General features: G+C 33.3%; 2 protein-coding genes across 2 annotated transcripts in view; both read right to left on the reverse strand.

Moving 5' to 3' along the window:
- Window positions 1-17,075, reverse strand: part of lepr (leptin receptor) — an 847,758-nt gene that overhangs the window by 282,848 nt on the left and 547,835 nt on the right. The gene's annotated exons all lie outside the window — the stretch shown is intronic.
- sgip1a (SH3GL interacting endocytic adaptor 1a) overlaps window positions 1-17,075 on the reverse strand; it is a 129,137-nt gene that overhangs the window by 6,597 nt on the left and 105,465 nt on the right. The window contains exons 22-28 of the mRNA XM_087257473.1: window positions 11,667-11,726; window positions 8,138-8,249; window positions 5,195-5,350; window positions 3,368-3,500; window positions 2,706-2,908; window positions 2,165-2,229; window positions 1,003-1,167 (exon numbers count right to left, since the gene is read on the reverse strand). Of these exons, the coding sequence (XP_087113599.1) occupies window positions 1,003-1,167; window positions 2,165-2,229; window positions 2,706-2,908; window positions 3,368-3,500; window positions 5,195-5,350; window positions 8,138-8,249; window positions 11,667-11,726 (894 nt within the window). The remainder of the gene's footprint in view (window positions 1-1,002; window positions 1,168-2,164; window positions 2,230-2,705; window positions 2,909-3,367; window positions 3,501-5,194; window positions 5,351-8,137; window positions 8,250-11,666; window positions 11,727-17,075) is intronic.

The following is a 17,075-nucleotide window of genomic DNA, read 5'->3' on the forward strand; positions in this document are numbered from 1 at the left end:
GTGATGTTAATCTAGCACAATAAGCCCAGTCCAATGTCCAATGGAAAGTAAATTGAAAGGCTGATGAATTTTTATATGCATGCAGATTTTTAGAAATCCCCAAGCAACCCCCCTTCATTGTCTCACGACCCCCCAGGGGGTCCTGACCCCCACTTTAAGAACCACTGCTGTAGACTATTAAAAATAAATAAATGAATAAATAAAGGGTTAAAGGGGCTAATAATTAAAACAGAAATAAAACTGCTATGAGTTTTGTCTTTTAAATCAAGCAGTCAGATATATGAACTGTACCTTTAATTTTACCTGCTCAAAGAAAACATATTTTTTAAAATTTATCAAACAAAACTAAAGTCCATGCACAAAACAACATGAGCATTTATAGCAATTAAACAAATGTAAATATTATCCAGCTTGTTTTTGAGCGTTGTTGAGTGAGTTGTTAAACACCTATGATTGATCATGCGCTTAACAGAAAAGCATGCGATTGGCTCTAATGGTCAGCGTGGCTCTGGTGCTGTTCAGCAAACAGTGACAGACACAGACAAAATCTGAAATCTCTTTTAAATATGCCAGTTGTTCTAGAAATTTTGATCACTATTTATATATGTTTAACAAACTGTTTTTAAAAAGCAATTCTATACTGTACATTTAAAAAACAAAAATATGCCCTAAAATGACTAATTTTGTAAAAGCTTCTGCCAATACTTATGGCAATATTTGCTTCAATCGCTGTATGAAAGTCCATAAAATAATATTTCTCTTGCTTTAATCTAAAGAAACAATGGATGCATAAAATCCTAGAGGGACTGTATAAACTTGGAATTTAAATTTATTTGTGCAATTTTAAATAAAAGTTCAGCCACCTGATTGTAAACACAAGGCAAAGAACTTAAAATCATAGGAAAAGAGATGCCAAGGGGTCCCGATCTAAGTGTCAACATTTGATGTGCGAGAATATGTTGCAAAAAAACATGTCATAAAACTGTCTCTCATAAAGCTCACCTGCTGCAAACCTCTTCTTGATGAGAGAAAAACGGTAGCCAAGGCCAACCAGCTCAATGTCACAGCCAGACAGAGTGCTGCCCTCACTGGTGAACTGCACTGCCACCGGGGCCGGTTTACTGGGACCCTCTGTCAGCTGGAAACGGGCCAGCAGAGAGCCCACACCTCAAGATATCAAGAAAGAGAGGAGCAATAAGACAAGTATTGTTTGACAATTGTTATTTATGGTACAGCGGTAAATGCTACTCACAAGGTTTGGAGCCAGTTCAATTATTTTGAAAGATAAAAGTGCTCAGCATATATAAGTACACCCCTTACAAATCTCTCTTTTGAATTCAGATTTTTAATAGGAAACTTTACAATATTATATTTGTCCATATACATTAGATTAGTCAGTACTGAAGCCAAATCTAGAGCTTTGTATGACAAAATAACTTACAATAATGGTCCAAAAACTAGTACACCCAAATTTTAATGTTATAGAAAAATATTAAATACAAATTTAAAAAAAGAGGAAAAATCAAGAGAAGCAAAACATTTTAAAACTTTAGTTTAGTAGGTTGTCATTTTGATTGCAATATTTTGCTTGAATTTAATTGTATTATGTTTCAATTTCTAAATAAATTTGATGACTAAAATATTATTTTAATAAATATATGTTTAATAAATCCGTTTTGTGAGCCAAAGATACATTGTCTATATTCACTGAGAAATGGATAAAAATATTCATTGTCAAAATGTGGTGTACTTTGGCAGGCAGACAGACAGACAGACAGACAGACAGACAGACTTACAGACAGACAGACAGACAGACAGACAACCAGTAAGATGTTTTAGAATAGTAAGACGTCTTTTAAGAAGTCTCTTCTGCTCACCAAGTATGCATTTATTTGATCTAAAGGATGATAATAATAGATTCAAAAATAACTAAACAAAAGTGTTTTCTAATTGAATATATTTTTTTAAATATAATTTAATCATGTGATTTCAATCAATACTTCAGTTAAACAATTCTTCAGAAATCAATCTAATATGCTGACTAAAGGAAAAAAAAAACATTTAAAATCATAATATTCTAAAACTTTTGACAGATAGTGGAAACAAACAAACAAAAATATGTTTTCCTGTATTTTTCTGACAGACAGATACATTTGAATCTCACCTCCATTCTCAGACTTCTGTGAAATATCTGGAATTTTCCATAAAATTCTCTGCTGTTCTGAATTCCTATTAAAAAAACAATAAAACATTATTTAATATTTATAAAATCAATAATAAAATTTGCCCATACGTCCTACACCTTTTGCTATTTATAGAACATTAAAACATTTATTAAAACATTTATTAAAACATTTTCCTGTCTCAAAATTAACTGAATTATGATCATATTAGATTAATCCTTTTTTTATATAATTGTCAATACTTATTTTCAGTTTCTATATTCCATACTCTGATTTTTAGTCTACAAGAAATAATAACAGTTATATATACAGGCATCTTTTTTCATTATTTATTCAAAATTTGGAAATCATCTGTATTAAATCTACCTTCACTGAAATGAGTCAAGAATGGAGATTTGCATCAAGAATCGAAATGCAAATCAGAACATCTGAATCAATATCCACCCCTTATCTCAATCCTTCATTTCCAGGATAAATAGATTATTGAAGTGCATTAACAGGAGAACGCCATGATCCGCTCACCAGGCACCCGGGGGAAGCACAGCTTGCAGTTTGCTGACTCCTCCATCCACAGGGATGAGGAACTGGACATTGTTAAGGGCCACAGGAGTGGTCATGGCCCCGCCGTTGTATTTATAGTCTATCCTCAGGTCAGTGCTTGTGGGTTCACATCTCCAGCTCACAGCTAGATTTAGAGGAGTGGACTGAGGACCCTTGGGTAAGACCTGATGAAGATGCAAATGTGCAAATGAAATGTTAATATCTTAACTAAAACTATAAAAGGTAAATACTGCTTAGCAATAGTTCAGCCAAAAATGAGAATTTACTCACCATCTAATGGTACAAATGGTGCAAAACAAACCATTATTGGTTTCTTTTTTCCATTAAACACAAAAGAAAATATTTTGAAGAATATTGGAAACCAGTATCTATCAACATTCACAGCAAGAAAAATGTTTAATTCAATGGCTGACTACAGCAGTATATAAAATATCTTCTTTTATGTTCAACCAAAGAAAGGATCTCAAATAGGTTTGAAACAAGTGAGGAAGTTGAGAAAGCGATGACAGCATTTTCATTTTTGGGTGAACTAAGCAATACATGTCCATAAAAAAGATATTTTAGTTTGTTTTTAAGTTTTATTTACCAGTTTCAGTACAGTTACAGTTTCAGTACAGTCTCACCTGATACTTTAGCATATCTACATTGTAGTACGTTGCCTGTGGTTTCTGCTCCGCCACCTTCTTTAAATGGGTCATTAGGTTTGGCATGTTCACCCAGAACTCCTTTGAGTTTGGATTGGGCTGAGTGGAGTCACTGTTGGACATTTGAAAACACCTTCAAATTAGACTCAACGGAACCATTCATGCGTGTACTCTTCTTTCTTTCTTTCTTTCTTTCTTTCTTTCTTTCTTTCTTTCTTTCTTTCTTTCTTTCTTTCTTTCTTTCTTTCTTTCTTTCTTTCTTCCTTTCTTCCTTCACATGGTCATTTATACACAAATATGTTCCTTTAAGGTACCAATGGATGCTTTCAACACTAACATGTACCCTTTAAATACAAACATTCACATTTTAACAGGGTACTGCTCCAGTGACAGCTTTTGTACCTTCATTTCTGAGAGCGTAATTCCTAATATTTTCCATGCCTGATGCTAAATATAGTGGGGGAAATAAGTATTGAACACCATGCTTTTTTCCTGGAAACAATATTTTTTATATATTATATATATATTTTTAAACTAGATTATGGTAAAAACCCAAACAATACAAACATAACAATAAAACAAATATCTGAACAATTAGTTATGTGAAATAACAATGAAATGACAAGGAGAAAGTACTGAACGACTGAAATGCATTTAATACTTTACATAAAGGCTCCATATGATGGCAGCCTAAAGACCCCTCTCATATGGAGAACATAGTCATGTGCATTGCTCAAGCATGAATTTTCTTCAACCGAGTGTAAAAATCTTGATTGTTCTGCGAGTCTCATCTATCAAATCTGATCTTTATTTTGTATTTTTTATTGGATTCATATCCAGTGATTGGCTGGGTCATTTTACAGCTTGATTTTCTTTCCCTGAAACCCTTTGAGAGTTTCCTTGGCTGTTTTTTTTTTTTGGATCATTGTCTTGCTGAAATGTCCACTCTGGTTTCATCTTCATCATTCAGAAAATGTAATGTAATGTAATGTATTTTTTATTTAGTGCCATGTCAGCAACCAAGGCTATTTTCATGGCAGGAATCTTTCAACAATAAATATACAATTTAAAAATCAACAAACAAAATAAAACATAAATTAAATAAGATTTTTTGTGTTAATACATGATAAAAATTCTAAAATCTTTTCTGGTTCCACTTTGTCAAAAATGTCCTTAAAAGAGTTCATTTCATAAAAAGTCCTTCTGGAATCAGTAAAAGCAGGACAGTCCAGTAAAATATGTTTTACAGTAATAGGAGTTTTGCAGCACAAACACTGAGTGGGGTTTTCACCTTGGAGCAAAAAACCATGTGTAATTCTCGTATGCCCAATACGGCATCTGGTAAAAACTACTTGATCAAATCGATTCTTAAAATGTCTTAAAATTCTGTGTGAAACTTCAGGTTGGATTTCATGTAGTTTATTGTTTTCTAATGCATTCAGAAAATGTAGATGTTAAACTGAAGCAGCTCATATTAATTTAAGATGATAAAGGCAGAGGGTTGCTGAATAACTACTGAAAGATTTCAGCTGCTGTCTGGGCTTTTACTGCCTTTCTACACCTGCCTTTCTTCATGCGTTCAATACTTTTTTCCCTGTGTTATTTCATTTTATTACACATAACCAACATCCGGTGAAACTTTAAAGTCAACAGCTCCTTTGGAAGTATGTTTTGTGAGAAAAATGGTGAAATGTTCAATACTTACTTCCTCCACTGTATATGTAACTAATAAAGAAATGTGTAAATCTTACTAGTCAATAAATATGATTAGGTCTGTTGTGGTGGATGTTAGATGGCTGTTATTACCAGCAGAGTAACTGTGGGTTAGGAAGGACGTGTTCCAGACGACTGTAGTTGGTTATGCTGAAGGTTAGCACAGCGGGCGAAGGGTTATTTGCAAAATGCCGAGTGATGCCTGCTGGGAAGGACAACACCATCTCTCCAGTGATCTTCACCACACACCTTAGAGAGCGACAATATTAGAAGACGGCATCAGTGATGGTCTGGTATGTGGAGCAGTGTTAGAAACAGTGATCAATATTTCATATTCTGTAATAAATGACATCAGCAAATGAGGAAAAACAGATGTAGAGATGAAAGAGATTAATGGAGTGAGGGAAAAAGATGACTGTTTAATTAGTTTCAGTGCATAAATGTGAAATCTGAAACAGATGTGGGCAAATTATATTCGTGTATTTCCTAATTTGTTGAGATGCTTACATTGCATGACATTATAAAAATATCTTAACAAGCACCCCTCAAGCAAAAATGAAACATAAAATGCTTACAAAAATACAAAATACCTTTCATAAAATAAAATACTTTGGCAAACATATAAACAAGAGTAGTGTTACATTATCTTAATAATTTAACTAATTTTTACTATTTATAGTTTGTTTATAATTACATAAATATCGTGTTCCTTTAAGAATACATAAGTGCTACTTTTAAAATTCCACTAGATGAAAGGATTTCAGTGTTTCGATCGATTTGCTAGTATTGGATTCAGATGCATATTATATGAGGTTGCATTTGACTTTATGGTAAAAGGCTCATGAAAAAATGCATGTGCAACATGTGAAACTAGCGCTAGGCGATATGGCAAAAATGCAATCTTAATAATTATTTTCCATATTGAATGATATTGATATATATTTCCATATAGGTTGTTAATGCTTCCAGATTTAAAAGAGTATCCCAACAATCACTGAAGCCACAAAAATTAGAGGGTCAGTTTAATGGCATAACATATTCATTCAGTCATGCATTTCCTATGGCTTAGTCCCTTTAATAACCGCCAAAGAGATGCCCTTTCACCTGCAACCCAAAATTGGGAAACACCTAAACATACTCATTCACACACATATACTACGGACAATTTAGCATATTCAATTCACCTATAGCACATGTCTTTGGACCGAGGGGGAAACCAGAGCACCCGGAGGAACCCTACGCAAACACGGGGAGAACATGCAAACTCCACACAGAAATGCCAACTGACCCAGCCGGGGCTCGAACCAGCGGCTTTCTTGCTAAGAGGCTATTGTGCACCACCGTGACACCCTGGCATAACATAACATTTCGGATGATACATTTTCAGTGGCCGAAAATTTGGTACATCTCTAATATTAACACACTTTAAGATTCTCACTTCTGTACATTTCTGCTGTGTGATTGGCTCTTAGATCAATGCAGAGTAAAAAAGCCCAGAGCTTATCTTTGTTATTAAAATAAATATTATCGCGAGTCAATATAATATTGCTTATGGGCCCAGCCCTAATTGAAACTGCCACAACAAATAAAATATAGAAATAAAATGTCCAGTGAGTCGTGATAAAAAGCATATTTGATATCCATAGAAACTTATGCACATGTTTTATATATAAAAGTTATAGCATATAAATTAAGTCCAATTAATGGTGCAAAATCCTTAACAATGTATTGTGTTCAAAAACAACATACCATTTACAATTGATCTTATTCTAAACCTAACCTTAACCTAAACCTTATCTCATGACCATACCTCGAGAATTACATGTTAAGATGAAATAACGTAATTTCTGATGCTGTGCTCAAAAAAAAAAAAAAACTCAAAAAAAAAAAATAAATAAATAAATAAAAAAAATATATATATATATATATATATATATATATATATATAATTTTTTTTTAATTTTTTTATGTGTAACACCTGGTTTAAGCGGATTTTTTGTTTTTATTGTTACATATTAGTTTCTGTTTAGTACAGCATATTATTTACAGTAAATAACTGAACTGAATTATTATGCATCATATGTTTCATTTACAGTTTTATTGATTGCTAAGATATGATTGCCTTGGATTTAAATTGCTCCAATTTAAAAAAAGAAAATTGTAAAAATAGCTTAGCTCACTACATTTTTTAAGTTGCTTGCCCAACACTGGGTATGAAAGGGGGTTTTGTGTTTATCAGAGAAAGGTCTGTGTGTGAACAGGCCCTTTTTTAAAATACCATAAAAATTGTTCTTTCAATTTTGCAATTCTTTGGATGTCTCTGGGACAAAGCAGCTGCATAAATGCTAAAGCTTTAAATAAAAATGAAACCATCAACAAAAGCCAGACTCCTATGTTTACAAATACAAGCACAATCGTTTAGAGGTCATTTTTAGTTAAAGATGTCAGAATTTACAGGTATTTTGGAATGGATGTGTGAATGGTCTTTTCTGGAAAAATTCTGTTACATCCTTGCCTGTGTGAACAGCGTTTTTTTAATTTACTGGTAAAGTCGTTCCAGAAATTTACAGCATATTTACCGGTATCACTGTGTGAAAAGGGCTTAAGAAAAGAAACAGCCATTGACTTCTATGATATTTTATATTCCTACTGCTGATGTCAATGACATGCTATTGTTTTGTTTATAATAGAAAAATAAATCTATAAAAGATACAAAAGTGATGAAAAGTGATGACATTTAATTTTTTTTGGGTGAACTAGCACAGTTTTGTATAACATGAGTTATGAAGCAAGCAAGATTACTTTGTTGCAGAAAATTATGCGTTGCTGGAGTTTTGCTAGAATATTGGTCAAGGCTTTTTTTCCAATGTAGCCATCACAAAACAGTGTGCATTTTTAGTTGAAGGAGAACTCTACATGTATTTCTTTTTTCATATTCTTATCGAAACAGTGTGTAGAGATAGATACATAATATTTGCACATAAAGTAGATGTACAAAGCTGCATGATATTGAGATGCAAAGATTGTGATACATACTTATTAGGGTCAGCTCCTTTAAAGTAGGCACTGACAGTCTCTGTGAAAGCTGCAGCCACAGGCAGGGTGTCCTGGGCCCCCATGGTGAGGGGACTGGGCCCTCGAGAACAGCCTGAGACAACAATAACACACTGAGTCACGACATGGCGTTTAAATAGAAATGCACAATTCTGATCAGTTCAGATTCACGGCAAATACATGAGATATGACAAAGAATGAGAAATGGAAGCACAAACAAACAAAGAAATCATCTCATTGTTTATGAGATAATCAGCAGCTGACGATCTCTGTTCTTCAGTTGCATTTTATCAATGCACACAAACCCAGAGCTAAATTCTTGCACAATGAATCTACAGATGAACCATATTTTCTGCCTACTAGTCTCGACCACATTGTTAGGACCTGTCAGTAAGTGTACATGTTTATTTTCTCATTCTAAGCTTATTTCCAATGCTTTACCGGTCAGTCATGATTAATTTGGTTTTCACAACATTCTCAATGGGTAGATATATACATTTGATGGCAAAATTATTAGCCCTCTTGTGAATATTTTTGTCTTTTTCCAAATACATGAACATAAGTTTTAATAACTTCTTTATAATAATAATTATTATTTTGTCTTTGCCATGATGACAGTACATAATATTTTACTAGTTTTGTGCAATTTGTGCAATTTAAAGGCTTAACTAGGCTAAATACATTAACTAGGCAGGTTAATAAAAAAAAAAAAACACAAGGGGCTAATAGTATGGACGTTCCCTACTTCCTATTTTTTAGGCCAGCCAAACTACAAGGAAGTGGTCATTTCACACCCAAAAATATGTCAAAAGCAAAAATAAAATGCAAATTCATGCCTGTGTAATTAAAGTCCAACATGTTAACTGGATAATATAAGCACAGGATGTAGGAAGGAAGTTCTGCATGGTCATTTCAGAAATAATAATTTAAAAAAATAAATCTGGTCACTGAAAGTCAGCAGCAATGACATTAGTAAATAAAGTGACATTAAATCCATCAAGTGCTCTGTTTTATGAATTAACTAAGATCGGAACATGTCAGTTTTAGGAAAACAATCCTTATTTTATTCCCAATTAAACCATATCATGATGATTTTACACTAAACAGTGATAATGAATTGTAAAGACATTGTAATATAAGAATATTAATTAAAAGTAAATTTAGTTCAGACCTAAAATGTAGTTTTTCGATTCTATAACAAAGCAGAAAGCATCTAGAACCTTTTTTTGCAGATATACTAGTAGACATTTGATTTTATTTTTATTTAGAATGCCTTTCTTAAAGGGGTCAAGAACTGAGAAATTTAATTTTCCTTAACCTGTCGACAGATAAGAGGTCAACAAACTTTAAAAACATTGTGTCATTTAAAACTCTAAACTTTGTTGTTGAGCAAAAAACAACAAAAATAATAATAAAACCTGATGTTAAAAATAAATAAACAAACAAATAAATAAATAAATAAGTTAAACGTCTACATCTAAATCATTGGTTTAAGTCGGCCACTGTTTTAAAGGAGAAAGCAAGAAAATGTTTGAGTTAACAGCTGTGGAAAATCAAAGTCTTCAACTTGCCAGCCTTGTCATCCAAACCCTTTATCTACACCTGTTGTTGCATAGTCACAAATCCATGTCTCCATGTCAAAAGTGCAAATAAATGGAATATTTTAGAAAAATAAAATTGTTTGATTTGTTTAGTCAAGCATAACCATTGATTATTTATGTCATAAGCCACATCAAGCTGCTTGTGTCCAGTATAGACATGATATAATTTTTAAATAGAGATCATTCCAGAACATATCAGTAAGATACACTGTTTCAGCTTTTCAGTTAGGTTCAGTACTCTGTATTTGTGTTATACATGACACAACTTGGCAAGTTTTTCAAAGTAACTGAAAAATGATGTGTCACATACAAGTTTCTTTTAAGTCAACATTTAAGTGAGTGACAAATTACAATATTAACTAAATATATTAACTAAAATAACATTGAATAAAATAATCCATGTTATATCTATTAATTTAAAATGCTAACTTTGGGTATTTACTTAATATGGCACACGCATACCTACGTACCACATCTAACAGTGTTTAAAAAAAAAAGAGGTCAAAACAGGATGAAAAACAAATCAAATACTATTTATGGACCTCAAACAAAATCAAAATAAAAAATTATATGAATGCAGTTCATGACCCTTTTAAGCATGCAAAAGTGTGCACAATAACACATCATTTTCATATTTCTCAAGCTGATTGTTAAGTTTGGGCACATAAATAAGATCATTCAGTTTAATGCAACTTCTGCTTTTCTACGTAAACATAATTATTTTGTTCTTTGAATGTTTGATTTTTTTTTTATCCAGTTTTACTCTAAGTTCAACCAAAGATAATAACAACATCCTATATAGAAATCAAATACATTGAAATATATGCAAATAACATATATGACAAACAAGATAGATAGATAGATAGATAGATAGATAGATAGATAGATAGATAGATAGATAGATAGATAGATAGATAGATAGATAGATAGATAGATAGATAGATAGATAGATAGATAAACAAACAGTGGAAGTCTGAATTATTAGACCCCGTTTTTTCCCCCCAATTTCTGTTAAACGGAGAATATTTTTCAACACATTTCTAAACATAATAGATTTAATAACCCATCTCTAATAATTGACTTATTTTATCTTTGCCATGATGACAGTAAATAATATTTGACTAGATCTTTTTTAAGACGATGGTTTGTTCTGGAGACTATCAAAAAAAAAAAAAAATAGCTTGAAGAGCTTAGAATTTTGTCCGTAAAATTGTGTTTAAAAAAAAAATAACTGTTTTTATTCTAGCCAAAATAAAACAAATATGACTTTCTCCAGAAGGAAAATTATTATCTGACATACTGTGAAAATGTCCTTGCTCTGTTTAACATAATTTGAAAAAATATTTTAAAACATCAAATGGGGGCTAATCATTCTGACTTCAACTGTATATTTACAGACTCGTAAACTGCAATTTTTGCAAGTTTTTAACATATTTTCATAAATAAAATATATATTTATATATGTCAATTCCAAATATGAACTTGTATGTCATACATGTTATCCACATATATTGTCATACTGTATATCAGATTTCTATACGGGATAACAAAACATGCAAAAGATGAAAAAGAATGAAAGAGAAAAAGAAAGGAAGTTGAACCAGAAAGCACTCAGCTTCAATGGCATGCACCTGAAGCTGAAACACAGAGTTATGATCCAAGATTGAAAAGCAGACGAGCCACAAAACAGCAAGAACCATATTAGTAACACATGAAAATATGATGATCCCCAAAGAAAAGAAAAGTTGCCAGATGAATGGTTAAAATGACAAGCAGATACACAGAGCGAAGCGGATGTGGTGGAAGGACAAGCAAATGTGACCGTGAATGCGTGAGAAAAGAGGGAGTCAGATGTCAGATGAGACTTGAGTGTGCACGCGCTACGTCCTTAGACATAAACCCCAACTTACCTTCAAAGGTTAAATAAAACTTGCCTCTGTCAAACCACACGAGGGAGGGCTGGTCTGTCTCTGTGTTGGAGGGGAAGGAGGTATAAGGACGGGGAGTGAGGAGAGGCAGGGAAGGAGAAGGGGGAGAAAAGGACAGTAGCGTGAGTCACACACAGGTCCATCATACGCCACAGTGATGGGGGCACGGACACAATTCACCTCGGATGGGAATGACTGATGTGTGAAACATCCACAAATGTTGCACGACACATCAAGCAAACGAAAAACAAAAAAATCTAATTCTGGCATTTTAGTGGCATCCGGATTGGAAATGTGGACATAAGGGGAAATTCAGCTGCTTTAATGTCATTAGGATCATTACAAAAAGTGTGATATGTTGATACAGTGAATAAGGATAATTCACAACTTCGAAATCTTATCCTAATTTACAAAAACATATCTTATCTCTAGTTTGGAAATCTCAAACTGTGTCATCAAGTTTAAAAATCCACTCTTAGGTCTGTTACCAAGCAACCAACGCTGCACCGGCTGCTACTGAGTTAGCCTGAACAAAATGGATAAACAAAACCAGCGAGTTTTTACACAAACAAGGTTGTGACCTTTTCGCAGTAGAAGCTACATCCTTCCAAAAATCACCTTTTACTAAAAGCAAACAAACAAAAAAATACATGATTAACTGTAATATTATGTTGAAGTGCATTCTAATAAAAGTGTTTTGTCATTGACATGTAACACTTTAATCTTTAAGGTCCTCAAAGAGTCTTTTCTACCATTAAACATCTTTATTCTTCATTTTCAATCATCAATAAATGTAATGCCATTGTTGGACAGCACAATTAAGTGTTTTTTAGTCAAGTTAGGATGTATCAGAAGACAACACACTGAGGAAACACTGTTCTGTAATAACCTTTATTCTAAATGAGGTTCTAACTGAAATTACCATGGTTACCACACAGATAGGATAAGATTTTAAAGGGGTGGTCAACTACGATATCATATTTTAAACTTACGTTGATGTGTAATGTTGCTGCATGAACATAAACAACATCTCTTAATGTAATATGCTCAAATTTCAATGCAAAGGGAGACATTGGCTTTTACAGAGTTAGCTTAGCAAAGTCTACATCGAACGAAATTTGAGGACTACAAAAAAATACATCCAAGTTATTGAAACCATACACCCTTCAGGTTATGCACATTCACCATGTGCACACACGTTCGCAGCGACAGAGTGTGGATAGAGGTGTTTTAATGTAGCAGAGAAAGCTAAAATGCCATCCAAACACTGCTATTTCCACAGAGCGTGTTCTGTTTCTGTGTTTGGACTTCCAAAGGACACGACGCAAAGAGAGAAGTGCTTAAAATTTTATTTTAATTAAGTTCCAGAGAATCATAAAAATATATAGCTAGCATTTGACAAAGGACAGCTTCCAGAATGTCTCCCGGTTTAGTGCTGGATTTGGCTAAAAACTCCTTAAAGAAAGAATAGTTTTAACTATAATAGCAGAAACTAAAAGTCACAACCTAAAAGGCTTTTTTATTGTTATAATTGATTTATTACATGCATAGTGTCTAGCGTTAATGGTATGCTGTTGCAAGGACGAAAACAAGGATGTAAACAATGGGAAATGCTGTTTGGCATCGTTAACAATTTAGCTACAAATTCCTTTTTTTCCGTCAAACTGCTGTAAACAGCCACAATCTACATCAGCATCTTTCTATGCGGCTGCTTTCCGTGCGTTCTACATCTATATTACTTACACATGCTAATTCCGATACTATGTGAAAGACACTTGTCAGATTTGGTTATAGAGAGCAGGCGTAAGATTCAGTTGTGTCCTCTGTGTCATCTTCTGTCTGATTCAGGCACAAACTGATTACACAGCGCAAAAGCGCATGCTCGTAGGGGCGTGATGCTTTTCCTGATGACATGGAGCCGATCCATTAACACATTATCCGCGAATTACACGTTAGCTGAACAATCAGAGCCTCTAGAGGGTAGGTCTTTTGGAGGAAATAGAAAATATGACATTCGTTTTCATGTTAGCCGAGTAGCTGTATATAAACAAAGTAAGATATATGAAAAAATAACGTGATTTTCTACAAATGAAGCATGAACACACATTGCTTTGCATCTTATAAACACAACCAAGCCTTGAAATACACTCTGGACCACCCCATTAAAAATCATTTTGTAAAACGCCCCCTGGTGTTAGAATCTGCTTTGTAGAGTTTAACGCTGCAAGTTAAGAAAACTCATGCAGAAAAACACCAACAAATTAAGAAAACATCTTCATCAATCTGACAACACACATCCTCCAACACAAACACCAACACCAAAAAGTGACAAACTCAGCAGCTTTCTGCAGTCAGTCACGAGTCTGAGAGTTGAGTTTTTAGTTTATTTTAACATCCTGGTAATACGATTTCTTGCTATGCATTTCATCATTGCTCCTAAACAACTTAATATCATAATTTACCTCTGAGATATTCCTCCACTTTACATTCTCTCACACTCAATAGGCCTATATTTCAATATACTGTAGTGCTGCAAACATGACATTGCAGCCCCATCGTCTTTAAAACCACAATGCAAAAGTATCTTAACTCCAGACTGCTGCTTTGCTGGATGGAAAGCCACTTTTCACACCTGTAAGACTGCACTTCATAGTGATTTAAAAGGGAAAGCAGACGATTTAAAAACCATTCTGGGCTGTGTAACTGAACCAATATTTTTATTACTTTAATAAAATCAGGCTTATAGCCTACAATAAAACAATGTGTCAAAATGTCTTTTGATTTGCCACCACTGCTTAAAAACATTGACCACAAATTTTAATGCACTCATTGATCAGCAAGAACATGCTTAATGAGGTGCTATGTACTGCCTCCAGATCTGGTTTATTCCGGCACAAATTATGCCCTGGTTAGAAGTACAAAAAACAAGAAACACTAGGCTATAGTCTAAATAATATATATATATATTTTTTTTGGGTGACAATCCCACTGGCTCTAAACAGAACGCAGACAGGTTTACCTTTTTTGCGGATGCGTTGACACATTTGAATTGTGGTCATGCACAGCATCTACACTGTGTGTTTCTGTATTTGCATGTGTTGTGTGAATTTGCGTGCAAGTGCGTTGTCAAATGGATGCAGATTTGTTAGAGTTTTTACAGTATATGCATGCGTTTTCTTAACTTCCAGCACATTTCGGAGTTTGCTGAACAGTTCAGAAGCCGAGAAGAACTTTTCTGAGAGCTGGTAAAATTCAGAATTAAAAGTATTTTCTAACAAATATTTAAGCATTTTGATTTCTTGACATTCAATGTTGGGACTGATGAAAGCTGAAGATCATTTGAGCTGGCTGCGAATTAATGCCTACAGCTTTCAGAACTATGATGACGTTAAACAGCTTATTATTAAACCTTTGACAGTATAAATCATCCAAAATAAAACTTTGTCAAATTGACTCATCCCTTTGATGTTTTAAACCTGTATACTGTTACTTTTATGTTCCTGCATTAAGAAAAAACTGTATTCCAAAGTAAAGCATCATTCACGACTTCTATACTATAATCCAAGTCTCCTGTCATCCAAATGCCCACAAATGAACTGTTTCTCATCAATTTCGCTCTTAATAATTCTTCCTGGAAAGACAGGTTGCCAGAAAATAGTGACTTTCAGTTATATAGACTTCAGTAGGGTGATGTTTAGTGTGTTTCATCCATGACAAAAATAATAGATTTAGAACAACATGAGAGTGACTAAATAATAACCCAATTTCATTTTCAGAGAACTAATTACTAACTAAAAAACTTGTTTCATTCTAACATAAGAAACTAGAATTTTCATTTTATGAACAGTGTTACCATGAACAGTATATTTCTATATGTCCGATTTATTATTGGGAGGAGGTAGATGCAGTAGGGTTGATGGGCAACAGAGGGCAGAAATGAGCAACACAACAGGGAAGAGTAAATGAGGGTTTCTTTTACGATGCTGGAAAGGAGAAATACAGCTATATACAAAAACAGCGCAAGAGCTATGAATGAAGTCACTTAGAGTAAGCAATGAACAATTTAATTTGTACAGTAATGGTGAGCATCTTTATGCGTCATCTTGAACAAGTGAATACATTTTCTAATGCTGGGTTCAATTTAACCCTAGCTGGAACTGGCCTAGAAAACTCTGAAAAAAACAAAACTTTAAATTGTCTCATATTATGTAGTTTGCAGTACTGTGCAAATAAAAGTGATACGTGACTACTTCTAAAGAGGCCATATGATAATGTTTTAAAAATACCATTATTTTGTTTTTTAGGCATAACAGAATAAATTAGCATGCTTTAATGTTAAAAATCACTATTTTTGCAGCATTATTGCAGCCCCACTATAGGTTGTTTGGTAGGGATGTTCAGATCCGATCACGCGGAAAAGTCAGTTTCAGACTTGATTGGAATCAGACGTTACCTCCCGGTCAGGACTCGAATATATATATATATATATATATATATATATATATATATATATGTATATATATATATATATATATATATATATATATATATATATATATATATATATATATATATATATATATATATATATATAAAAAACACACACACACATCATATTTTTTAAATACATCTATAATTATGACTTCAAACAGAAACAGCAACGCATGCAGCAGAACATGACTTTCTTGCAGAAACGCTATTGGTTAAATGCAAACTAGAACACAGAAGCAGCTTGAAGCAGAAAGCGCGAGTATGTCTGCCGTCAGGACGTATCTAAAAAAAATGGATGACAACGACATTGCCATAACAAACTGTGAGATGTGTAAACTTCGGATTGCCTGCCAGGTATTTTAAGTTACGGGGCTGCTTTGTTTTTATATTTGATTTTTTAATATTCACTGTTGCACTTAAGTCCAAAAGTGAAGACTTTATGTTATTTATTACTTGATTGTTCAAGCTACCTCACAGAAAAGTTAACATAAGGTGAATTAAATAAAAAATAAGGAACATCCTGGATCTATTTCTTCGCCCTTCTTTATTCCATTTTATGTATTATAGAAGTATCGGATCGGGTTTCGGTATCGGTAGACTCAAATGATTTAAAAAAAAAAAAGATATTCAAATAGAAAATAATCATATGTTAAGCACAATCCTTATATTACAAAGAGAAGCACGTTTTATACTGAACTGAATTATTTGCCTGTCAATGAGATGGTATAGATGCACTGTAAACTACCTACATGACTACTACGTAAAGTAATTTATAGTAAACACGAGTGTTTTTTTGAACTATTCTAAAGTAAGTGATTTGACTACTACATAATCATTCTACAGTATACTGAACTATTTGAACTTATGTGCTGTGGTTATATGTAGTGTATAACTGTAGTA

The sequence above is a fragment of the Danio rerio genome, chromosome 6 (assembly GCF_052040795.2).
Source record: "Danio rerio strain M-AB ecotype USA chromosome 6, GRCz13ab, whole genome shotgun sequence".
NCBI classification, from domain to species: Eukaryota; Metazoa; Chordata; class Actinopteri; order Cypriniformes; family Danionidae; genus Danio; species Danio rerio.